The 26,328-nt window shown below is 41.8% G+C and overlaps 1 protein-coding gene across 2 annotated transcripts in view; it reads right to left on the reverse strand.

The window, feature by feature from the left end:
• Positions 1 to 26,328, reverse strand: part of RAB3GAP2 (RAB3 GTPase activating non-catalytic protein subunit 2) — a 113,127-nt gene that overhangs the window by 55,837 nt on the left and 30,962 nt on the right. The window contains exons 2-8 of one of the 2 annotated variants that reach the window (XM_077485788.1): positions 24,717 to 24,781; positions 13,143 to 13,266; positions 11,141 to 11,222; positions 9,360 to 9,407; positions 5,410 to 5,485; positions 3,125 to 3,226; positions 772 to 871 (exon numbers count right to left, since the gene is read on the reverse strand). In XM_077485788.1, the coding sequence (XP_077341914.1) occupies positions 772 to 871; positions 3,125 to 3,226; positions 5,410 to 5,485; positions 9,360 to 9,407; positions 11,141 to 11,222; positions 13,143 to 13,266; positions 24,717 to 24,781 (597 nt within the window). Of the gene's footprint in view, positions 1 to 771; positions 872 to 3,124; positions 3,227 to 5,409; positions 5,488 to 9,359; positions 9,408 to 11,140; positions 11,223 to 13,142; positions 13,267 to 24,716; positions 24,782 to 26,328 lie in introns of those variants that run through there. The other variant, XM_077485789.1, reaches the window with a different exon arrangement.

Here is a 26,328-nt window from a genome sequence, read left to right on the forward strand (position 1 = left end):
TGATCGTGTGTAGGCATAATATGCAGACAATAGGGCATCAACAGGTATATGTGCTGGTTTCCAAGACCATCCCTGTGGAGCTCCTTGGAGCCTACAGACCCATACATGGATCCATGACATCTGCTGAGCCGCTAACAACTACCAAAGTTCTGGTATTCAACAACAGAATCACAGAGAATGGCCGTAGTGCTAAGGAAGTTGTGGGTTTTATCAAGACTTGGACAGATGTCAGGGCCTCGGGTTCAGCTTAGGCCTGGGATCCAAGAAGGCTCCATGGGGATCATAACAAAAACTAACAGGTCCTTGCAGATCCCACAAGGTATGTGTCAAAGTAGGTTTGTGTTCAGCCATTGGGCTGAATAAAAACAATTGAACCGTTTCCCCACATTCGATGTGGATGCAGGAATCCCCCCCAATATGCTCAGCATATCTTCTGTACATACAGACATGACTGTTGGATGCCCAATGCATTGAATATACTGATTTTTATATTTTCTGCAGTACAATTGTATAGTCAGATTCACGATTATCCCCTGAAAGTCACATTGATGGATATGCAGAATAATGAGGGAAATGAACTGACAGTTAATTAAACATGTAACATCCACCGTCACAGAAACATGCAGATTCCATGGCAACATGCCTACATAATGGACAGGACATTATCTGTGCAGATACTAACACATACTTCTGAGAACTGATTGTAAGTGAGAACATTTTTCTATTGTTATAAAACACTGATGAGTGGTATGGGATATCAGTGCGACTTACCTCTGGCTACCTGATTGCGGCAAGCCCTGAGGGACTGGAAAAGGCTGAAGCCATCAATTGTTACGAGAGCAGACGGGTACAGGATGGTCATTTCTTCATGCTTGTTCAGAAAACAAAAACACATCAAGGAAAAGAAAGAAAAACATATAGTATATGTGACATTATCACACTTTTCAATTACTGTTTAACTCTTCAAGAAATTCCTCAAATTCATACCCTCCTGAACTAATCTGATTCCCGCACCCTAGCTTCTTATCTATGTACAAAGCTGCTATGATTTCATTTTTTTTTTTTATCACAAATTCTCTTTGGCAATGGCAAAGAATGTGCATGGAAACTTCATAGGGATGCAGCTCCAGCATCCAAGACAGTCACATACAAGGCTATAAGAACTCAGAGCACAGGTGCGGCTGCCGAAGGTAAAGTTACCATTCTACGAGATGCGTTTCTCTAATAGAGGTACGGTAAGTAAGATGCTGGGTTGGGGACTGTTAACACAAGTTAGTTCCGAAGGGATGGGTTAGAGGAGTTTCTTGTAAATGTAATTGAAACCGTGGGCTTGGACTTGTGTTGGACTATTATGAAAAGGAGAGAGGGGATGGTAGTCCAACAGAATAAAACAGGGCAGAGCTGACAACACCGGGTTGTGATTTCAGTGCAGCTCAGGCACTGTTGTCAGATTAAAAATGTTAATTATTATATCATTTTGCAGTTTAGACACCCATTGCCTGGACTAATAGCAACCCGAAGCCATGAGAGAATAACTGCCTCCACTACCTACTGCACCGCTAGCCCTGATGGTCGTATCTCTTCCCCCTTCCTTACCCAGGGAGGCTGTTACATAATTAGTCTGGTTGAAAAAAGTTCATCTAGTTCAACCAATAAAGCAATGGCAATGAATTAGGCATTTGTTTTTATTGAATAACGTGACTTTACTGCACTAGGTGGATACGCTTCCCTTTCTCTCTTTAATTCCCAAAAACATAACTAAACTAAATCTAGCCCCCCCCCCGCCCAGCACATCATGATCATTTCTGTTATCGCAGAAAAAAATACTAGACATGTGCACTGCTGACAAATTCATACGTTTCATTCGTTTTTTTGTTTTTTTCAGAAATTCGAAAAATTCGTAAATTCGAAAATTCGTCAATTTGAAATTTCAGAATTCATAAAATTAGAAAATTTGGAATTTGGAAATTCGAAATTTCATAAATTTGAAGATTCGGAATTCGAAAATAAGAAAGGAAATCTGAAAATTAGAAAGAAGGAAAATCCAAAAATTCTAAATAATAAACTAACTAATAATAACTAACTACTAAATTATAGGTATTGGAATTTCCTTTCAAATTTGGCTATTAGTGAACGTAACAAATACAAATTTATTGAAACAAATGGAACGAAACGAAATAATAATAAATAATAATAATACGTGGCAATAATATAGCATTTGTTATTTCGCATAATTCGTAACTTCGGATAAATTCGTAAGGTTTACTAACAGCCACATATGAAAGGAAAGTCCAATACCTAGAATTTAATAGTTAAGTTATTATTATTAGTTAGTTATTATTTCAGGTTTTCAAAGTTTTCAATTTTTGTTCTTATTTTCTGATTTTCGATCTTTTGAATTTTCCAATTTTCATTCTTACTTTTGGATTTCCGAATTTCGAATCTCCGAATTTACAAATAAGGGGTGGGGTCACCATGTGACATCACCCGGCGACCCCGCCCCTTATGCCTATATAAGTGGCCACGCAACGTGACCCTGGCATTACAGCAGAAGAGAGTGTTGTGTCAACATTGGAAGAAGAGAAGAAGGGAGAAGAAGGTGGCGATGGCAAATGAGATGACCGGGCCAACCCTAGTAAAAGAGCTGGAAGAAGATAGCGGAGGAGCCTGGCAGAGAAGTTGGAAGAAGATCCCCGAAGTCGGAAGAAGACCCCTGGACAGCCACGACGATGAAGGAGAAAGCTGGGCTCCTCCACTAGCAAAAGAGCAGAAGATAGCGGAGGAGCCCGGCGAAGAAAAGTTTGAATTCCAAAATTTTGAATTTTCCGATTTCTGAGTTTTCAAATTTCCGCGTTTTCAAATTTCTGAACATTCAGAAAATTTTGAAAATGCTGATATTTCCGAATTTGTCTAAATTCATTAAAAAACTAATTTGGAACTAAACGGATTGCACATGTCTAATAAATACTATCACAGTGATACTAGTGGTGGCAGTACTAATGGATTGAAAATGTATAAAAGAAAAGGATTTGACAACTATTTACAAAGCATTACATTACTGGCACTAAAAAATCCCTCACTGGTCTCCATTTCAGAAAAAACACACCATCTGCCATTGTAGTACCTGCTCAGTCACTCCCTGGTGCCTGGGTATTTCATAAGTTCTGCATTTTAGCTGCAGGATTGGGTCTTCATTCAAAAGCTGGGCAAGAAGCAGCACTCCAGTCTGGAAAAAATGAAAGCAGGGAAGTAAACAGTTTATGTCCAAATTATTTTACCTTCTGCAATTCCTGCGCTAGCAGAGACCAGGTGACCAATGCCTCAGCACTGGAAGTATAGTTTTTAAAGCTGAACTGAATATATTCCTCAATAACCACAAGGATATAAATGCACTTTTGTGCATCAACTGCCTTTGCTAACTCAATGTTTACATTAGTAGTGGTGATCTCTCTGTCCTGAGAAAGCCAAACAGAGAAAAAGTTATGGGCGGGACAGGTCTTCCTGCAAACAACTACAGGAGGGGGCAGAGACAAGACCAATCACCCTGCTCAAGGAGAGAGCAGAAGTGACCGCTCTTTAACCACTTTCAGACCGGACCAATTTGCTGGTCAAAGACCAGACCACTTTTTGCGATTCGGCACTGCGTCGCTTTAACTGACAATTGCACGGTCGTGCGACGTGGCTCCCAAACAAAATTGACGTCCTTTTTTCCCACAAATAGAGCTTTCTTTTGGTGGTATTTGATCACCCCTGCGGTTTTTATTTTTTGCGCTATAAACAAAAATAGAGCGACAATTTTGAAAAAAACGCATTATTTTTTACTTTTTGTTATAATAAATATCCCCCAAAAATATATAAAAAAACATTTTTTTCCCTCAGTTTAGGCCGATACGTATTCTTCTACATATTTTTGGTAAAAAAAAAATCGCAATAAGCGATTATTGATTGGTTTGCGCAAAAGTTATAGCGTTTACAAAATAGGGATAGTTTTATAGCATTTTTATTAATAATTTTTTATTATTTTTTTTTTTACTAGTAATGGCGGCGATCAGCGATTTTTATTGTGACTGCGACATTATGACAGACACATCGGACATTTTTGACACATTTTTGGGACCATTGTCATTTATACAGTAATCACTGCTATATAAATGCAGTGATTCCTGTGTAAATGACACTGGCAGTGAAAGGGTTAACCAGTGGGTGGCAGTGTAGGGGTTAAGTGTTCCTAGGGGAGTGTTACTAACTGTGGGGGGGTTGGGCTTTCATTTAGTGTACACTGATCTCTGCTCCAATCACATGGAGCAGAGATCAGCGTCACTAGTTGCTAGGCAGAATAGACAAATGTTGTTTACACAGCATTTGCTCTATTCGGCCGCTCCGTGAGACGATCGCGGGGATGCCCGCGGCGATCAAGTCCACGAGTCCCGCGACCGGACTCACGGGGGTCCCGACCGGCGCGCTCCCGATGGCAGGGCGGCATCGAATATTGGACGTACCTGTACGCCAATATGCCTGCCCGTGCCATTCTGTCGACGTACATCGTCGTGCGCTGGTCGGGAAGTGGTTGATACAGGAAGCTCCTGCATAGAGGGGAAGTCTCACACTGGATTACTGCACGGATCTTGAAGAAAGACCAAGCACACTTTGAAGCAGAACAAGATTCTAGTAAGAATACACAGGACTCAAGACAATATTTGCTTATCAAAGTTGAAGTTCGGCTTCATGTGTTTGAGAGAAATGTAACCTCTTGCCGTCCGCGCTATAGCCGAATGATGGCCACATCACGGACCTGAATTTCCGGGAGGTGGTCATGTGACGGCCTCCCCTTTGCACGCGCCCCACACACCCTGTGATCACCGAGTCACTCAGACTCGGGTGATCACCGATCCGATCCTGGCCCCTTACCACTTGATCAGCCATCAGCCAATGACAGCTGATCACATGATGTAAACAAAATCTTGGTAATCTTTTTTTTTCTCCTCACGCTGACAGCAATATATGCAATATATTACATTTTTGGTTTTGAGTTTCATATCGCTTTAAACTGCAAGTGTTGGGGTAAGAATGTTACAGTTTACTGGGGATGTTTATTTTATTGTGCTCAAGCTAAAAACATTGAGACATTAATGCTTTAAGGTTGCTTGTCTGTCTGAGAAAGGAAGTAAGTTGACTCTCCCAATGGGAACACAGAAAGCAATCAAAGCACTTTTATAGCAAAGAGAGAAAGAGTTAGAACCCACTGTCAAGTTTCATTTGTTGTCCTTGTTAAGCTCAAATCCTGAATTAGGGACACAGGCAACAATAAAAACCCCAAAAAAGATCCACTTTTTTTGCTGGAGATGGGTTAAATATAATGCCCATGTCTAAGAAGCTTTTAAAACAATAAAAAAAAAAAAAAGTACAAACCTCAGTATAGAACCGTACATAGCCAGATGTGAAGCCTACAACTATACAAGTCCAATCTGGCCTCCCGGTGGAGGTCCTGTAAGATGCAGACATGAGTCAGTTACTGGAACAGTGATATAAAACAGATTCAACACGTATAATATGAAAAGAGGAAACCCACTACTGACTTAAAGAGGACATACATGGGAAGATACTAGCCCACAATAAAGTTATATGGCCAAAAGAAAGTGGACACTCCTCCAAGTAAGTGGACACTCCTCCAAGTAAGTGGACACCCCTCCAAGTATGTGGACACCCCTCCAAGTAAGTGGACACCCCTCCAAGTAAGTGGACACCCCTCCAAGTAAGTGGACACCCCTCCAAGTAAGTGGACACTCCTCCAAGTAAGTGGACACTCCTCCAAGTAATTGAGTTTGGGTGTTTCCAGTGGAAGATACTGGTAATACTACATCATACAAAGACATTTTAGACAGCTGCACTCTTTCAACCTTTTCTGTTCCACCATGAATGTGCCCCTTGAATTTGGTGTGGAGGAACTTGAAGTGCCGGCACAGAGCCCTGACCTGAACCCTACTGAACACCTTTGGGATGAATTGGTTCTAATCCAACATCTGTACCTGACCTAACAAATGCTGTTCTGGCTGAATGGGCACAAAACCCCACAGGCACATGCCAAACTTTAGTGCAAAGACTTCCCAGAGGAATAAGGGCTGTTATAGCCACAAGGGGGCAGCAACTCCAGATTAAATAATACGATACCCTAAGATTTCATATTCCTGATGTGTCTGTTGTAAGGTGTACTTAAAAAAGTACCCTGCTCTGTATGTATTGCTTCCCTTGTGTGAAATACCTGGGGTTCCTGCCAGTCCAGCTGCTTTCCTATTTCAAACTGACCAGGCTAGCATGCTTAGTTTTCTGACTGCTGGGAAAACATCCTGCCTGTCCTCCAATGGCCAAGTCTTCTGCCAACACCCCCCCCCCCCCCCCTCTACACAGCCATTCACTGGAAAGATCAATGTACTGCTGTTTCTGTACCCTACCTCTCCAATCCCCTTATGTAGCTGAGAATAGAGATTATGTGATCAAACAAATGTTTTGCTTTTCATTTAGATTTTAAAATGAAATGGGTTGTTTTACAAGGTATGGGTTCGCATATACTTTAATACCATGGTGTAGTGGGTAGCACTCTTGCCTAGCAGTAAAAAGGGTCGCCGGTTTGAATCCCAACCATAACACTACCTGCCTGGAGTTTGCATGTTCTTCCTGTACCTGTCTGGGTTTCCAAACTCCAGAGACATGCTGATAGGTTAATTCGCTTCTGTCTAAATTGGCTCTAGTATATGAATGTGAGTTAGGGACCTTAGATTGTAAGCTCTTGAGGGTAGGGACCGATGTAAATGTACAATGTATATGTAAAGCGCCGAGTAAATTGACGGCGCTATATAAGTACCTTAAATAATAATAATACCCATGGTTTTGGAACAGGGTGTCCAAGAATATAATATAAGTGTGACAATTGCATGTCAAATTTTGGCCAGGTAGAATCACAATTAACCACTTCCCGCTCAGCCTATAGCAAAATGACTACCGGTCGGTGGTTCAGTTATCCTGACTGGGCGTCATATGACGTCCTTAAGGATAACAGCCGCCGTGTGCCCGTGGGGGCGTGCATCGCGGTGATCGGTGGTGCGATGTGTCAGTCTGACACACCGCTACACCGATCTTGGTAAAGAGCCTCTGGCGGAGGCTCTTTACCACGTGATCAACCATGTCCAATCATGGCTGATCAAGATGTCAACAGGAAAAGCCGTTGATCGGCTTTTCCTCACTCGCATCTGAGACTCTCCTGACAGGGGGGGGTCTGCCCTGATTGTTTATCAACGCAGCCCCCCCTCAAATGCCCACACTAGACCACCAGGGAAGCCACCAGGACCCATATACACCCATGAGTGCCCATCAGTGCCACCTAAGAGTGCCCATCAGTGCCGCCCATCAGTGTCGCCCATCAGTGTCGCCCATCAGTGTCGCCCATCAGTGCCGCCTATCAGTGCCCATCATCAGTACCCCTCAGTACCACCTCATCGGTGCCCATCAGTGCCGCCGTATCAGTGCTCGTCATTGAAGAAAAGTACTTCTTTACAAAAAAAATGGAACAGAAACAAGGAAAAATTCAAAATTTCTATTTCAGAGTGGTGCTATGAATATTTAAGAAAGAGGTTTCCTGTATACATAAACTGCTGCAGTTCTCGGTCAGCTCCTCTTTCCACTTCTCTTCCCTCCCCGCAATGGACAGAGGAATTCCTGCCACTGCTCTGTGCTGTGATACACAGGGGAGATTTACTAAAACTGGAGCACTCAGAATCTGGTGAAGCTGTGCATGGTTGCCAATCAGCTTCTAACTTCAGCTTCAATTAAGTTTTGACAATAAAACCTGGAAGCTGATTGGTTACTATGCAGAGCTGCACCAGATTTTGTACTCTCTAGCATTAGTAAATCCCTCCACAGTGTAGAACACAGAGCAAGAACAATAGAACTTAGCTTGTACCCCTTTTGTTCATTAGAAGCAGAATCTACTCTATTTTCTGCCTTTAGAAGAGTGGTGCTTCCACCAGTCTTTGTTAATTTGCCCCATTATTTTTTTAAGTGAACCTGTGCTTTGCCTATGCAGGTCAAAGTGACTTGTTTACTACAATGACTCCCCCCCCCTCACCCTGGCAGTACATACCTTTCCTTCACTCCCCAACTGCTCTGTTTGGCTACCAGAAGCATAAGAATCTGCTCTGTTGCTCACCTAAAGCGTTTGTTAACGCAAAAAAAATAAAAAAATCTTATCCTGGTCCCTTAAAGCCGATTAAACAGCACAGTGTTTGTGCTATGTAATCTGCCCACCTCTAAACTGTATATAAAAAAAAAACCTGAATCTGCCACTTCCTGTATGCCCTCTCTAAACAGACCGCAATAACCAGGGCTGCTCCGCCCTGATCACCATGGTCAAAGTGCATCCCTCGGTCATACGCTGCACTGCCCTCCTCCCTCCCCCCCCCCTTCCTGCCTGTCAGCGCCCTCTGTCTGTCTCCGTACCATCTAGTGCAGGGGTGTCCAACCTGTGGCCCATGGGCCACATGCAGTCCAAGATGGCTTTGAATGTTTTTTTAGTAAATGTGTGTTTAACTGAAGATAAAATCGGACCGTGTCTCTTTACTGGACTTTAACAAATTTTTATCTTCCCAAAGAAAAATATCCCACTCTTCACAATCACACCTTTTTTGTGTCATCAGTTTTTGGCAGCACCTAGAATTGTGTGCTAACTATTTTCAAGGATGAAGCACACGAGGGGCAAAGAGCACCCAAACCAAAATATCTGATGAGCACCAAGAGAGATCATTGAGAATTGTTACTACATCCATCAAACCAGATACGGATGTGTTAGTTTATCACAAACTGTCAAATATTGCACTCGTTTTTTGTTACCCTCTTTTATTTTTATAATGAAAAAAATCTTTAAAAAGTTTTCTTACTCAGATAGGTACATTACCTATATCGTTGATCGTTAACTTGTGATCTGCCCAACTTTTTCTGCTCTCCTTATTGTTAATGTATTTTGTGTAGCCCAAGACAATTCCTCTTCTACCAATGTGGCTCAAGATAGTCAAAAGGTTGGACACCCCTGATCTAGTGGAGTCATTTGCCCTTCATTACCTTGAAGTACTAGGTATATTCCTCTCTCCCAATCAGCATAATGAAACAAAGAAGCAGTAAAGGAAAAGGGGAGTATGTGGACTATGAAAAGGGGGGGGGGGGGGGGGGGTAAAGCAATACTGTTGCTCTGTCCTGCATGGACAAAGCACAGGCTTTTTTTTTTAAAAATGTGACTAGGTACAGCAGGTAATTCAGAGTAACATTGACACAGGTGTAAGAAGAAAAGGAAGACATTAAACTAAACAAGTTACCTTTTTTGGCTTGCAAGTGGGATGCATAGTGCACTGCTGATAAACTCACTGCAAGGCAATCAACACAGTATGCTGTTAAGTGAATGCTTAAAAGTAATATACAGTATAATCAGCTGACATTTATAATCATATAAGTCAATATGGGCAGCAGGTTTAGTGCTTAGCACTTCTGCCTTGCAGTACTGAGGTCCCTGGTTTAAATCCCGGTCAGGACAATATCTGCATGAAGTTTACATGTTTTTCCTGTGCTTGCGTGGAATTCTTCTAGTTACTCCTTTTTCCTCCCACACTCCAAAGACATGCTGCTAGGGTATTCAGATCCAATCTGTGTGTGCATGCGTGTATGTATGCATGCAAGACAGGGAACTTAGGTTGTAAGCAAACGGAGGGCAGGGACTGATGTGATTGTACAGTATGTAAAGAGCTGCATAAATTGTCAGATCTATATATATATATATATATATATATATATATATATATATATATATATATATATATATATATATATTAGGGCTGCAACTAACGATTATTTTCATAATCGATTAGTTGGCCGATTATTGTTTCGATTAATCGGTTAATAACCTTAAAAATAAATAAATAAAGTGGGTCAAATGGACGTTCATTTTCAACCACAGTGATGGCAAAATTTGGAAATAATAGAAAACTTCTTAGTCAAAGGAATTTTCAGACAGTGTATGTGGTTTTCATTCAGAAATGACATTCATTTTAAAAACTGAATGTTAAAAACAAGTGAAAATTTCAAACAAAATTCTCTCATTCAGCGAATGTACAAAGATTTTTCGTCTGAATATTCTCATTTGAAAATGTTTCTGTGTGGCCAGCATAAGGCTCGGTACACACCTATGCAGTTTGCTTTTCATCTGTTTCTGCAGAGCTTTTTGCTGTGCGTTTTGATTTTTACGCACGTGATTTTACTGCAATTTGCATTTTTTTGGGGCAGATTAAAAAACACAAATTGCTGCAAAAACGCATTACATGCTTTTCTGCAGCTTCTCCATTGAAGTATATTGAACCAATAAAGCACCATTTTGCATTAAAGGTCCCTGACCCTTTCAGATGTGAACGTGTCCCATAGGAAACCATGTAAATGAACTGAAGTGCAATAAACACACAGCTGTGAACCAGGTCTAAGACGTTTAGTAACATAATGGGGTTAAAAAAAAACTAAAATGAGCCCTTTATAGTAGAAAAAAAAAAGCAGATAATTACTACTGTAAGGGGGTTCATTTTTTTTACTGTAGAACAGTGAAAGTAATATTTACAGCAGCAATTATTTGCTCTTTTTGTACTATAAAGGGCTCATTTTAGTTTTTTCTTTAACCCCGTTATGTTACTGGCCGATTAATCGATTATGAAAATAGTAATCGATTAGTTGTCTCATCCCTAATATATATATATATATATATATATATATATATATATATATATATATATACACACACACACACACACACACATACATACATACATACATACACACACACACATATACACATATATACACACACACTGTACATCTGAAAAATATTTAATAGAATACAGCACAGGAACAGGGAGATTAGGCTGAATACTTTATGTCAGCATATGCTGCTTCACTTCAAAAACACAGTACAATAGGTATGGTGGTTATGGCGCATTCAACGTTATGTGAAGTTATTGCGCAGGAGCAGGCAGCATTTTTGTGTCACCTCTAAGAACCATTTTGAGGCTACTGCAATAAGATGTGATTCTATACATTATGTTGATTGAGCACAACGTACCTATCTTCAGCATTCAGAGAACCACTCCAGACCACTTCATACTGTATCTCTTCTTTTCCCTTCCCATCTGCTTTCCACTTAGCTAGAAATCCAAGCAAAAGGAACGTCACAGTCTGATAGACCAACACTTCATCAAAACTGCCATACCAGACAAGTCACATATAATATCATAATTTATGGGATTCATCAGCAAGAAAAATAAGTTCACAATAATATGAGCTTCAGCCTGGGTTCACACTGTAGCAATGTAAAGACACCGCATGTGATTTGCACCAGCACTGCGGTGCCGATCACATGCAATGTCTGTGCAGTGCGAGTTCAGCCATACAGTTATATGGCTGAGCTCGCATTGGATTTGCATAAAAAAAAAAAGTGCAGGGACTTTCCCCCCCCCCCCCCCCGCACTGTAATCGGATCGCATGGGTGTTCTCACCCATGCGATCTGATTCCTGTCCGATTTCACACTGTGATATGTGAACCGATCTGGGGTTGTCATTATATTGACAATCGCAGCGGTTCACAGAAGGCAGTGTGAACTGCCTGCGAGAGATATGCGATGCAGGAATTGGTGCTGTAATCTTGCTGGTTCCCGCATCGTTACAGTGTGAACCCAGGCTCAAGGAGCTCACCTTGTGTTCCAGAGTGACCCTTTTTAGTTTTAGGCGAGTCCTAAACTATCCTGGAGGATCACTGTATTCTCAAAAACACAAGATAGTCATAAAGGGTCATATAAAAAAAAAAAAAAAAATTATATATATATATATATATATATATATATATATATATATACACACACACACACATACATACATATATATACACATACATACATACATACATATATATATATATATATATATATATATATATATATATATATATATATATATATATATATATATATATAAAATATATTATATAATATCTTTTTTTTGAAAAGGGACATTTTATTATTATTTTCATTCAGCAATGAGAATTCTTAAAAGCTTAAAGAGGAGTTTCCATAAAAAAAAAAAAAAAAGTGATAAAACAAAAATTAAGTAAACACGGGGGTTGATTTACTAAAACTTTTTTATTTTTGTCAAAGCTTAATTAAACAAGCTAAACTTAGAAGGTGATTGGCTACCATGCACAGCTGCACCAGATTTTGTACACTCCAGTTTTAGTAAATCCAACCCATTGTGTTGTCATTTCAACTTGGCATAAAGACTTCACTAAGAGGTGTGTGGGTGTATTTGTGCATCTCTTTTAGAGGGGCGATGCAAAATTGTGATGGTCTATAGTGTGTCAGGTAATTCAATTTGGGGGTCACAGGCAGGGTGGCACAACATTAAAATTTTTAACAGTTTGGTTAGGTTGAATCTAAAACCTAAAGATCCCGACTGTAGGACAGGAAGCATGCTGGACCACTGAACACCCCCCCCCCCTTTCAAATCGTGGCTCAAACACCTGCTTTTACTTCCCCTCCAACCACACATCTGAGCAAGCCCTTAACCTATTCAGCTTTTGAAACTGTACACACAATACCACCACCCATGTCTCTATGGGCAAATAGCGAAAATAAAAAGACTACTGTGATGAACTCTTAGCCCTTGTTCACACCGGAGCGACTTGTCATGCAATTTGACAGGGCAAATCGCATTAGAAGTCGTACCCCATTGTTGGTAATAGACTGTTCAAATCGGTGCGAGGCTGACTTTGCAGTGCGGCACAGATTTGAAAAACTAGTACTTGCACTACTTTTGTCGATTTCAGGTGCGACTTGCATAGATATCTGTGCATGAATTTGCACAGATGTCAGCCAAGTCACACTGACATGCAGCTTTGAAATCATTTAATGTGAACCTAAACTTAGGGAGAAACAGAATAGAAAAAAAAAAAAGGAAAAAATCTATAAAGAGTCTTTACAAAGAGTTGAAAATGTTGTAGAAGCGATAATATCGGCTTAAGTTGAAAACACAAATCTTGAAGAATTCTTTATAAAATGAAATGAATATCTTACGTGCTAAGAACACCGCTTTCTGCTCATGGGCGATCACCATGAGGTCATTGGTGGGTGATAGGGACAAGACGCAGTCCTGCAGCCAATAGACGGAGGGGGCTTTGCTGGGGACCTCCTCTTCTGCCTGTGTATGGTAAGATACAAATGTTCACGTTGCGGCCATCTCAACAAAGCACTGCTCTACTGATGAACCGTTTATGAACACTAAACATTATGTCTGTAAGTATCCTAAAATAGGAATCTGGGATAGATCTAACTAATCTTAAAACTGCTCCTTCCCCCTCGTAACACCAATAACTAACCTGTGTAAGAAAGATGTATATACTTGGCTATTTTCAGGCCACTTCAGTCCGGTCACATGATCTCCCATGTGTCAGCCAGTGGCGGCTACAGGAGAGAGGATAGAATTCTCAACAATGGCTGGAATGCCTGGAAGCAGTGACATCACGTATAGGCTTACTATGGCCCAATCGCTGTCGGCGCTCCCGCCTCTTCCCTAAAGCCGACACTAGCTGACACAGGGGAGCCGGATCATGTGACCAGACAAGAGTAGCCTGAAAATAGAGAAGTATACAAATTCTTTTTCTACAGGTTAGTATGGATGTTAGGAGGCGACAGGGATCAGTTTTAATATTAGTTAGGGTTATATCGGAATGGCACTTTAACCAGTTCAGCACTCATACCTGTAAACTCACATGGAACAGAGTATACGTTTCATCTGTGCTATGAGCCTGTTTTTTTGGCAATAACTTTGTCATTACTTAAGATAAAGTAGTACATAGGGCTTCTTCTGGTGATTATGTAGTGCAAAAATGATTTTTTTTGGGATTTCCGATCAGATTTACCTACGGAGGTAGTAAGGATAATCTTCGCATTGGATACACAGACAGCAATAAAAACCTGACAGGGGTTTCAACCATTCTCCGCTCCATCTCAAACTAAAAAAAAAAAAGTTTACTTTAAAAGAAACCTGTACTGAGGAACACATGGACTGCAATTACCGGCCTCCGACTGAATATGCACGTTCCCTTGCTGTTGAACAACTATTGTAAACAGAGGATAATCAGCAGAGCCAGAACACTAGCATTTTCAGAAGAAAGTCAGAGAGCAGTGCTATTATCCTTGTTAACCTATTGAGTGCTGTTCCTGGTTCCACTTTATTACTAAAAGTTTTGACTTCCCCAATGCGGGGGATAAGTCATCCACTGCAACACACAATTTACAGTGCGATATGCTGTAACACAGCTGTATTCTGGACATGTGTGGAGGAGCCATTCAAAATAAATGGAACCACGTGCACTAAACCACAAATGGTAAGCCAACAAACATTGGGATAAAGCACGTGCCTTACCACACGTTACCTGGCAGAATTTATGATTTCTTGGCCATTTTTCAGAGAATGTGAATGATAACACAAAAACTTTTCTTTCACTCGTGGTTAGTGTTTGGCTGAAGCCATTTATTATCATCCAACCATGTTAACACTCTTAAAATTATAATGACAACAGAAACTACCCAAATTACCCTGATCAAAAGTTTACATTCCCCAGTTCTTAAAGCGGTTTGGTACCTAAAAATGAAACTTCATCTTATTAAAATCACCATATTAAATACTTACCTAAATGAACCCTGAAAAAAAAAATTATTCTTTACTTACCTTTTATTTCAGATGTTTCTGCTGACTTCCGGGTTGTCCTCCCGTGGGAGTAGGCGTGGTTATCGTCCTCGCAATGGTCCCTGGGAAATTTTCTAAGCTATTTCCCAAGAATCCATGGGGGGACAATGAAATTGCGAAATCTCGCGAGATTTCGTTAAGACGCCGGTCACGTGACCAGGGCGTGCCCGAATTTGCCATTTTTAAAGTGGGCAGGCAGCTGTATCTGCCATTACCACTATTGCACACTGAGCATGTGCGAGATGGAGCGGAGCATGCTGGGAGCCGAGCGTCAACGATACACAGGAAGTAAATGCCTGTGGGCTTCAGACGCCCACACTTAAAATGGAAAATGCCAGAGCACTTTTTTAAAAGTCATCCCGAGGAAAAGAATCGTCGCGCCGGGGGTCAAAAAAACGCCGGACGTGGATGCTAAGCGAAGGTAGCAGTCGCCCACCTGTAACACAGGTAAGAAAAAAAAAAAAAGAGCGGAATCCCGCTTTAATATCATGCACTGCCCCCCTTTAACATCAATGACAGCTTGAAATCTTTTATGGTATTTGTGGATGAGGCTCTTTATCTTCTCAGATGGTAAAGCTGCCCATTGCTCTTGGCAAAAAGCCTCCAGTTCCTGTAAATTGTTGGGCTGTCTTGCATGAACTGCACGTTTGAGATCTCCCCAGAGTGGCTCAATGATATTGAGGTCAGGAGACTGAGATGACCACTCCAGAACCTTCACTTTATTCTGCTGTAGCCAATGACAGGTCAACTTGGCCTTGTGTTTTGGATCATTGTCCTGTTGGAATGTCCATGTACGTCCCATGCGCAGCTTCCTTGCTGAAGAATGCAAATGTTCCTCCAGTATTTTTTGATAACATACTGCATTCATCTTGCCATCAATTTTTGCTCAAATTTTCTGTGTCTTTGTAGCTCACACATCCCCAAAACATCAACAATCCAGCTCCATGTTTCACAGTAGGAATGGTGAACCTTTCATCATAGGCCTTTTTGACTCCTTGTCATGGTTATGCAATAGAGTTGGTCTGCTTACCTGTTTCCATGTGTTCATCTCTAGAGACCAGCCGACCCTCACCCAACTGCTTTTGTAATCCATCCTCTGGCATGACTCCACCCTAGCTCCCATCAGCGAACTCTATATTAACCTCCCTGGCGGTATGATTCCAGGCAGAAAAAACAGTATTTATAATATAAAAGTGCATGCAGGGCACTGGACAGACCACTAGGGACAAAGGGGGTGTGTAATTTTTAATACAGCACTGTAATCTGTGAGATTACAGTGCTGTGTGTGTTTTGTGTGTTTTTACTTTTTTGAATTTGCCGCCGTTCTCAGCTCCCGTGCGCCGCAACGTCGCAGGGAACGGAGCTCGGCGGCATTCGGCACTGTGAATCGAGCGGAGGACAGCTCGATCACACAGCGCGGGGGACATCGCTGGATCCAGGGGACAAGGTAAGAAAGTCTCACTGTGTCCTCCCCTGCATCCAGCGGTGCGATCCTGAGTCTGGCTCGGGGTTACCGCTCCTGCTAGTAAATTCCCAACCCGAGCCAGACTCGGGATTACCGCTAGGGAGGTTAACCTGTGCACTGCAGGCCAGCCCTGCTGATCAACCATTGTGTATTCCTTTATGTGTTAGCTTCCTGTTACCTGCCCTGTGCTCTTCTGTTGTTCCGTTACTGACTTTGGCGTGTCTTTGACTATCCCTGTTTGCCTGTGATCCTGACCTTTTGGCGTGTCCCTGACTATTCCTGTCTGCTTGTGGCCCCGACCTTGGCTTTGTCCCTCACCATCCCTATCCTCCTGTTGCATACTGTGCTTGTGAGCTGGGGGACCCTGGGGGTCGCGACCTGGAGCCAGTTGCAGCCAAGTCCATCCTCACCACTCGAGGCTCTGGTGAACACCTGCTGGCTCTTAAACTCCGCGCCCCAGGGAATCTTACGCTCTAACCCCGGTGGGACCTGTCTCCCATCCGCGGCAGTCAGCCGTAGGGTCCACAACCTTGCGGTGCACTCCTGATCCCTACGGTGTGCATCTGTCACCTCGCCTCAAGGTGACCTGACACTCCTCTCCAAATGTAGCATTTATGGTTGTGGCCAAAAAGCTCAATTTTGGTCTCATCACTCCAAATGACTTTGTGCCAGAAGTTTTGAGGCTTGTCTTTGTGCTGTTTGGCATATTGTAGGCGGGATACTTTGTGGCATTTGCGTAGTAATGGCTTTCTTCTGGTGACTCGACCAGGCAGCCCATCTTTATACAAGTGCCTCCTTATTGTGCATTTTGAAACAGCCACACCACATGTTTTCAGAGAGTCCTATATTTCACCTGAAGTTATTTGTGGGTTTTTACTTTGCTTCCCGAACAATTTTCCTGGCAGTTGTGGCTGAAATTTTGTTGGTCTACCTGACCGTATTTTGATTTCAACAGAACCCCTCATTTTCCACTTCTTGATCTTTTTCTTTTTTTTCAATTTATTGGATATCTTTTTATATCCCTTTCCTGTTTTATACAGTTCAGTTACATTTTCCCACAGATCCTTTGACAATTTGTTTGCTTTCCCCATGACTCAGAATCCAGAAATGTCAGTGCAGCACTGGATGAGAGATGCAAGGGTCTGTCAGGAGTCCAGAAACTCATCAACCTTTTATACATACACACACTAATTACAAGAAAACAGATCACAGGTGAGGATGGTTATCTTTAGTAGCCATTCTAACCCCTTTGGGTCAACTTGTGTGCATGTTATCAGGCCGAAATCACCAGGGTATGTAAACTTTTGATCAGGGTCATTTGGATAGTTTCTGTTGTCATTATGATTTAAAAAGAGTAAACACAGTTGATTGATAATAAATGCCTTCAGCCAAACACTAACCATGAGTGAAAGAAAAGTTTTTGTGTTATCATTCATATTCTCTGAAAAATGGCCAAGAAATCAAATTCTGCCAGGGTATGTAAACTTATGAGCACAACTGTATGTGGACTGGTCCTCCTTGTAGTCCGTGAGAAGATCCTTTAAGGGACTTTGTCCTGGAATATATTCTAAGGGATCCTTTTAGGAATTCTGAAGAACATCAAGTTATATATGATATGGAAAAGTAGTTTTTAAGTTTTTGATCTGGTTGATGTACACTGTGCCCCCCCCCCCCCCCCCACTAGGGCACACATACCCACCTAGCACAATGGACACAAACCACCACTCACTCCAATGGCAACACTCTTGACCTTATATTCTCCAAACTCTGCACTCCCTGCAACGGCCAATACTTCATACTCATACTCTTATGCCCCATACACACAATCAGAAATGCCGTCAGAAAAAACTTGGATGGTTTTTTCGAAGGAATTCTGCTCAAGCTTGCCTTGCATACACGCGGTCACACAAAAGTTCTCTGAACTTTCAACTGTCAAGAACACAGTGATGTACAACACTACGATGAGCCAAGAAAATTAAGTTCAATGCTTCCGAGCATGCTTCGAATTGTTTCTGAGCATGCGTAGGAATTTTGCAAAGCTGGAGAAGGCTATAAGAAGATAGCAAAGCGTTTTCAGATGTCAATATCCTCTGTTCGGAATGTAATTAAGAAATGGCAGTCATCAGGAACAGTGGAAGTTGAAGCAAGATCTGGAACACCAAGAAAAATATCAGACAGAACAGCTTGCAGGATTGTGAGAAAAGCAATTCAAAACCCACGTTTGACTGCACGATCCCTCCAGAAAGATCCGGCAGACACTGGAGTTGTGGTACACTATTCCACTATAAAGAGATACTTGTACAAATATGGTCTTCATGGAAGAGTCATTAGAAGAAAACCTCTTCTACGTCCTCACCACAAAAATCAGCGTTTGAACTTTGCAAATGAACATATAGATAAGCCTGAGGCATTTTGGAAACAAGTTCTGTGGACCGATGAGGGTAAAATAGAACTTTTTGGCCAGAATGAGCAAAGGTACGTTTGGAGAAGAAAGGGCACAGAATTTAATAAAAAGAACCTCTGTCCAACTGTTAAGCATGGGGGTGGATCAATCATGCTTTGGGGTTGTATTGCAGCCAGTGGCACAGGGAACATTTCACGAGTAGAAGGAAAAATGGATTCAATAAAATTTCAGCAAATTTTGGATGGTAACTTGATGCCATCTGTGAAAAAGCTGACGTTAAAGAGAGGATGGCTTCTACAAATGGATAATGATCCTAAACACACCTCAAAATCCACGGGGGATTGCATCAAGAGGCGTAAACTGAAGGTTTTGCCATGGCCTTCACAATCTCCTGACCTCAACATTATTGAAAATCTATGGATAGACCTTAAAAGAGCAGTGCGTGACAGACAGCCCAGAAATCTCAAAGAACTGGAACACTTTTGTAAGGAAGAATGGGCAAAGATACCTCAAACAAGAATTGAAAGACTCTTGGCTGGCTACAAAAAGCGTTTAAAAGCTGTGATACTTGCCAAAGGGGGCAGTACAAGATATTAACTCTGCAGGGTGCCCAAACTTTTGCAGACGCCATTTTTTTGTTTTCTGTAATTTGGAAAGTGTAAATGATGGAAATAAAATCTAACTTTTTTTGACATATTATAAGAATGTCTAATCTGTAATTTGATGCCATTTGGAGATTTTTCCATCTTTCCTTGGCTTCATTATGCACATTAATACAGATTTTTACCTGGGGTGCCCAAACTTTTGATCCCCACTGTATCTCAGTGCACTTTCAGTGTCACGTACAACAAAATCTCCTCCGCTTCTTTTCCGCCTTCTGTTGGGGTACCCCAAGGCTCTGTCCTTGGGCCCCTCCTTTTCTCTCTCTATACCTCTTCCCTGGTTGATAACCTCCCATGGCTTCCAATACCACCTCTATGTTTAAGACACCCAGATCCATCTCTCAACTCCTCAACTCACAGCCTCAATCTCCACACCCATCACAAACTTACTGAGCGACATCTCAGTATGGATGTCACACCACTTCCTCAAACTCAATCTTTCTAAAACGGAGCATGTACTATTCCTGATCCCCCCCCCCCCCCCCCCCCCAGCGCACAGCCATTGGTCCTTCCACACATCCAAGGGTGCTGGGTGTAAACCTAGACTCTGACCTCTCATTCAACCCCCCCCCCCGCTCCAATTGCTAGCTAAATCTTGCCACCTTAACCTCAACAACATCTCTAGAAAATTGCCCCTTCCCAACAACGACACCACAAGACAACTTATTCGCTCCTTGGTTATTTCTTGCCTTGACTACTGCAACTCCCTCCTCACTGGCCTGCCTAATGCAGGCTTTCCCCCTTCAGTCTATCATGAATGCTGCTGCCAGACTAATACACCTTACTAACTGATCTGTGACTGCTGACCCTCTCTACCAATCTCTCCACTGGCTTCCCCTACCCTATTATATGTCTGTATGTATGTATAAAATTCAACATATTAACCAAAACATCGCCCCCAGCTATATCACCAATCTCATCTGCAGATATCGCCCAAAATTGTCCTCTCCGCTCCTCCCAGGACCTCCTGCTCTCTAGCTCCCTTGTTACCTCCTTCCATGCTCGCCTACAGGACTCCAGAGCCTTTCCCATCCTCTGGAACTCCCTGCCCCAGTATCTCCAGTCAGCTCCTACCCTGTACGCCTTTGGGCGATCCTTGAAAACTCACTTATTCAGGTAAGCCTACCCCACCTCCATATAAAAACTGTACTTGAGTCCCCTCCATCAGATCATCCCCTGCAGCCATTACCTTTTGTACCACCTCCCCTCCCTTTAGGCTGTAAGCTCCATGAGCAAGGCCCTCCTATTCCTTATGTACTGAACTGTATTGTAATTGTACTGTCCCCCTTTTTATTGTAGCGTTGCGTAAACTTTTGGCGCTATATAAATCCTATATAATAATAAACACTTGACATTACATTTTTTTTGCTTCCCCCCCTTTTTTTTGGGGGGGGGGGGGGGGGTTCTTATACAATTTTCCTGTAGCTGCCTTGGTTGTATTTTTAAATTACTGCCCAATTAGGATTTTACTTTATTAGTTGGATAGTAGGTTTTGCATTTTTATTACTGTTTTATAAAGTCATTTGCATTGTACATTTTTTTTTTATATTGGGGTTAAGCTCTGTCTGGTTATTATTCCTTTTTATTTATATATATATATATATATATATATATATATATATATATATATATATATGTATACATATACATACACACACACACACACACACACACACACACACACACACATTGGGATTGGGCCTGCTCAAGTACCCCCCTAGCAAGTGTCTTTCTGGGGGGGGGGGGGTAATCGAAAAAGGGGAGGGGCCAGGGTGCCCACAGGGGACCTAAGAAAAGGAAGAGGATTGGGAGCTACTTAGTGTAGGGATAGAGAGGAGAATTCAGGTAGGACTGACAACACTGCATGGGATTTCAGTGTAGCAGAGGCCGCATTGTAAGTTCAAACAGGAAGTTAGGAACTCTATTTCTGGCAGATCTAGGTATTTTTCTGTACTTGCATAGCTTGTGTTGCAGAGATGTTGCATATGTTTTTTTGTGGTTTTTTTTCACTTGCCCAGTTATATACTTTCAATCATACATACAAGAAAGTTATATCACACATTATACACTGATCCCAGAATGCACATAAATTAGGATTGTGCCCCCCTAGAATGCACATAAATTAGGATTGTGCCCCCACCAGACTTGTACAGTGCCTGCTGAGCCGAAATAACGGGTGTAAAATATAATTGCAAGTTTCATTATACAGAAAATATGACAGCAGGAAATCCAGGTCAAATGTTCTCGTCAGGCCCTGTGTGGGCAGCAGCTGTCTCTAGCTGCCAGCTGTGCATCGCCCGTCACATGAGAAGTCATACAGGGAGAAGCCGGGCATGGTGCCAGCAAGGAATACAGTACATTAAACAATGGCCAGCGCAGAGATGATGTCATGATTATGCATTTGTTTCCCTTTCTTCAACTCGCTATGAAAAAAAGATTATGAAACCTGGAGGGAAAGTGTCAGCCAATCAATCAAATGTTTTAATTTCTTGTGCCAAAATAAATAAATAAATTCAATCCTGATTAGATGCTAAAGGCAACTCAGTGCTATGCACCATATGCAACTTAATCTGGCCATAGACGGGTCAGTATTGTCCCAAAACGAAAGGTGGAGGGACATTATTGATGACTTATATAGGTAAGCACATCACGTTTGATGTTGATTTATACAGCATATTGCATAGATGATGTGTGTGTGTGTGTGTGTGTGTGTGTGTGTGTGTGTGTGTGTGTGTGTGTGTACACACAAAGACTCTTATCACAGTATATGCTAGGAACATACATTAGATCAGTACTCAAGCCCCCACCCCATGCTTTTTCCCCCCACTTACCTTTAGTGCCCTCCAAAGCAAATACTCACCTGCAAAGCGAATCCAGCGCTGTCCCACTGCAGTCCACTGTTTGGGTGCCACACACAGGGTCCCACACCACTATCTTGGTCCTCTTCAGCTGGCTGCCTCTTCCGGGTTTAGGCAGCTAGCTCTGATGGCGCACTGGACTCACCCCCCCTCCACAGACTGCTTTTCAGGCCAGGCCCCCCCCCCCCCCCCCCCGGTGGCGCAATTTTGCACAGATTCCACCTGTGAAAACCACACCCTGATGAGTGGTAAGTGGACTTAGATCCAATGTTTTTTTAATCAAATCTCTCCAATAACCACTTGAGCCATGGACCCTCTTTTTCCCTAAATAACCTCAAGTCCTGTATCTTTTTTTATTTTTATTATCCATGATGACCCAGTTCTACATGTCATACCTTCTAGCGTAATATGTAGTCTACCCTAACATATTATATATCTTTTTTTGCAACAGTTAGGGCTTTATTTTGGTGGGAGGTTTGGATACATATATGTTTACGTCTTTGTTTTTTGTTGGGACTAAAACAGAAAAATTGAATTTTTCTTATTGTAATTCTTTTCCAATGCAACATCCACCGATTAAAGTAATGTCACATTAGTGCGATTTTTATGTAATGTGGCAGAATGGTAAAGCTCAAAGTGAACACTGTATGCGTTTTACTTTAAGAGAGTTTTATTCTCCTTTCAACGCTACATTGCTATGCACACAGGGGAAAACACTTGTGTAAATTATTAGAGCAACATTTAGATGGAATTTCTGGTGGACCAGAGCACGAATTAGCACAGTGATGAGAAGCATCAGAATTGGCCTGGGTGGCAAGGGGTTAATTACCATAAGTAATATACACATAATTATTATATATTGTTTTTAAAGCGGGAGTAAACCCGCTGACTTTTTTTTTTCAGACCTGCAAGGAAAAAGGCATAAATGAGCTAGAATGCACCGCATACTAGCTCATTATGAAATACCTTAGAATGAGGCCCCGACATCTCGCCCGATCCACGCCGAGGAAGCTGACATGTTCCCTCCATGTGTCTTCCGGGTATCGCGGCTCCGGCACTGTGAGTGGGCGGAGCCGAGATATCATCACTCCCGTGCGCGGGAGATTTCTTTCTGGCAGGGTCCGGCGTCTTCTGGACTTTCAGCCGAGAATCCCCTGTGCGCATGCAGCGCTGCAGTCAGCAGCTCATTGCGAGGGGGATATCTCCTAAACAATACAGGTTTAGGAGATTTTTTTTTGACCTACAGGTAAGAATTATTATAGGCTTACCTGTAGGTAAAAGTAAAAAAAAAAAAAAAAAGTAAAAAAAAAAAAAATAAATAAAAAAAAAAAAGACTATACAACCGCTTTAAGGTAATTTACTATATTAAAAAAAAAAACTGTACTCAAGCAGGTGGCTTAACGGACAAATTACTGAATTTTGAAGTTATCACTTCAAACCAGTAATTTCAAAGTAAATAGATACATAATAAATTGTTATCTTATAAACATATAGCATAATAATATATGATTTAGCTTGATTATAACAGTACCTTTTTAACAGCAGCAGATTTACACAGTTAAAACAGAGTTTCACCCAAAAAAGGAACTTACGGTGAATCTTATACCCATAAACCCATGTTTGTTTCCTTGTAGTTAAGAGGGCTGGGCTGGAAGGAAGAATTTATCTTTTAGACACATGTCCCTTCTATGACACTGCAGTGAGAGGTGTGCCTCCACTGCAGTATTTTTATTGGACAGCTGGGGCTAATGGTACTTTACCATTGGTCCAAGACTCCAAGCTGTCCATTGAGCTCAGTGCTTCTGATAAGAAGTGAGAGGGGTACTGTGAACTCAACCTCTCAGTCTGCTGCAAACAGAGTGTGCCAACTTGTATTTAAACTGGCCGCTCTGTATGTAGCTTCTAAAAGGCATCGCAAGGAGCCCTGTATCTCCGGAACCATAGGTCGTAGGAGCCCAACATTTTTACCAGTATTGGGGTAGGACCTAGGCTACCTAGGTCTTTTTGACCTCAGGATGCCGAGCTACGACCCTTTGAAGCTCTATTTATTTATTTTATGTTCATATCTCTGCCTCACCTGACTGCACGTTCCTGGTCAATAGGATGCATGTTACCACTAAATACGGTATAACTGCTAGCCCATTTTATGGTTGAATTGTCTTGGGTCTGTTTGTTGCATTTTTATCTTAATACAAAGTGATGCTACAGCTGTATACTGGGACATGTGAGGAATGTAGTCATGCAGACTTGTAAAGTTAATGAAAGATCCTGTTTGGCTGAAGAATCTGTGCAAACTCTGAAGACAGGTCCTTTTTACACGGACATCCAATTCTACAGATTTTATATAAAAATAATTATATAGCATCAGGTGTTGTCCCAGTAGGCCTTGTTGCTACATTATAATGGATATGTTTCCAGATGTAAAAGCAAGCTGTATTTCCCCACTGATGCAAGCCCTGACACACAATATACAGGTAAACGACAAACCCAACCCGAAAAATAATCCTTACCGGAGGTTTATTTTCATTTTCCTCCCACGATCCCCAGTCTTCATTTTCCCAGCTTGACAAATTATCTGAATAACATATGGGGAAAAAAATTACATATTAAAGCGCAGAGAAATTAAATCAACACTATAGCAGAACATGTGTAGCTGAATTATATTATGCATGAGCACTCTTTGCAAATCCTTTTGAAGGCTGTACATGTTATGAGATTATAGCGGTTCTTCAATCAGTTTGGAAAAACTGTATCTGCTGACTTTTAATAAATAAACACTCACCTGCCCAGGGATCTTTGTGAATGGTCCCTCAGCTTTCTGGGAGATGGCACAGGCTGCGGGTGGGGGGGTTGTTGTCAGGGAAGAGGAGTAGGAGAAAGAGCAGAACTTCCACTTTTGGGTGAAGTTCCACTTTAATACAATTATTCCTCCTGCAGATTATATTGGACGTTCATAAGAATGTACCACTTTTCCCGCAGAGATTCCACATTGTGTCCTAGGTGTACTGTACCTCCGGACAAGGCCATCTCATACCTATCTTCTGAAGATGTCCACAACTGACTAAGGAATACTTGATACTATTAGGGCCTCGTGCACACAAGAAGTTTTGCAAACTCTCCTAAAAAGCCTTTCCTCCTGACAGCAACGTTTCAGCAGAAAAACCGCCTGACACTTGTAAAAAAGTGTGTAATGCGTTAAGGAACGTTTACAGGCATTAAGCACTTGGGTATTAATTTGTTTCATTGGCCAGAATGATAATTTATTATGGCCAATGACATGAATTAACGCTCAAGCTCTAAACACGGCTAGTGTTAACACACGTTTACAAGTGTCAAGTGTTTTTTTTCTGCCAAAACGCTGCTGCTTCTAGACAAGCTGGCAGTGGGTATTCTTCTGCCTCTATAAGCCCCTGCCACTAAACGCTGTTGACATCCTACGTGTGCATGGACACATAGGCTAACATGCAGGGGTATTTTCAAACAGGAAGAAAAAATGTCTGACGCCCTTAGGAGCAGCTGTAAAAATGTCCTGCGTGCATGAGACCTAATTGTGCAGTTCAACTCCACTGTACAGCTGAGCCAAAAATGGGCCTCAAGAGACTCCGATGGCCCATATCTGGAGATGGCAATAACCAGAACTCTATACCTGGCCAGGAAAGCTATTGTTCCCCAAACCCCCAATACCTGCCTTCGGATAGATAAGGTGAATTCTATCCTGCAATTGTGGACAAGAAGGCCTAGTTCGCAGTTTCTGCTCTAATTCATCCCAAAGGTGTTTTACAGAGTTGAGGTCAGGACTCAGTCAAGTTCCTCCACCCCAAAATCGCTCATCCATGTCTTTATGGACTTTGCTTTGTGCACTGGTCTAAATCATTTGGTAAAGAGGGGAATATGGTGTGGGGTTGTTTTTCAGGGGAATCTGCACGCCATTCTGTCAGCCGCAGGCGTATCTGCAAGATCGGATATGATGTCATATCCGGTCTTGATGGTTTCCAACCCCTGTGCTTTGAAATGCACACCCGCGACTGACCAAATGGTGTACAAATTCCTTCCAAGCTGTACATGCTGGTGCCAACACATAGCACTTTTAAAGGAAAACATTTTTTCACCTTAATGCATTCT

The sequence above is a fragment of the Lithobates pipiens genome, unplaced genomic scaffold (genome assembly GCF_037356315.1).
Source record: "Lithobates pipiens isolate NorthernLeopardFrog02 unplaced genomic scaffold, aLitPip1_a1.2 Scaffold_18, whole genome shotgun sequence".
Lineage (NCBI taxonomy): Eukaryota > Metazoa > Chordata > Amphibia > Anura > Ranidae > Lithobates > Lithobates pipiens.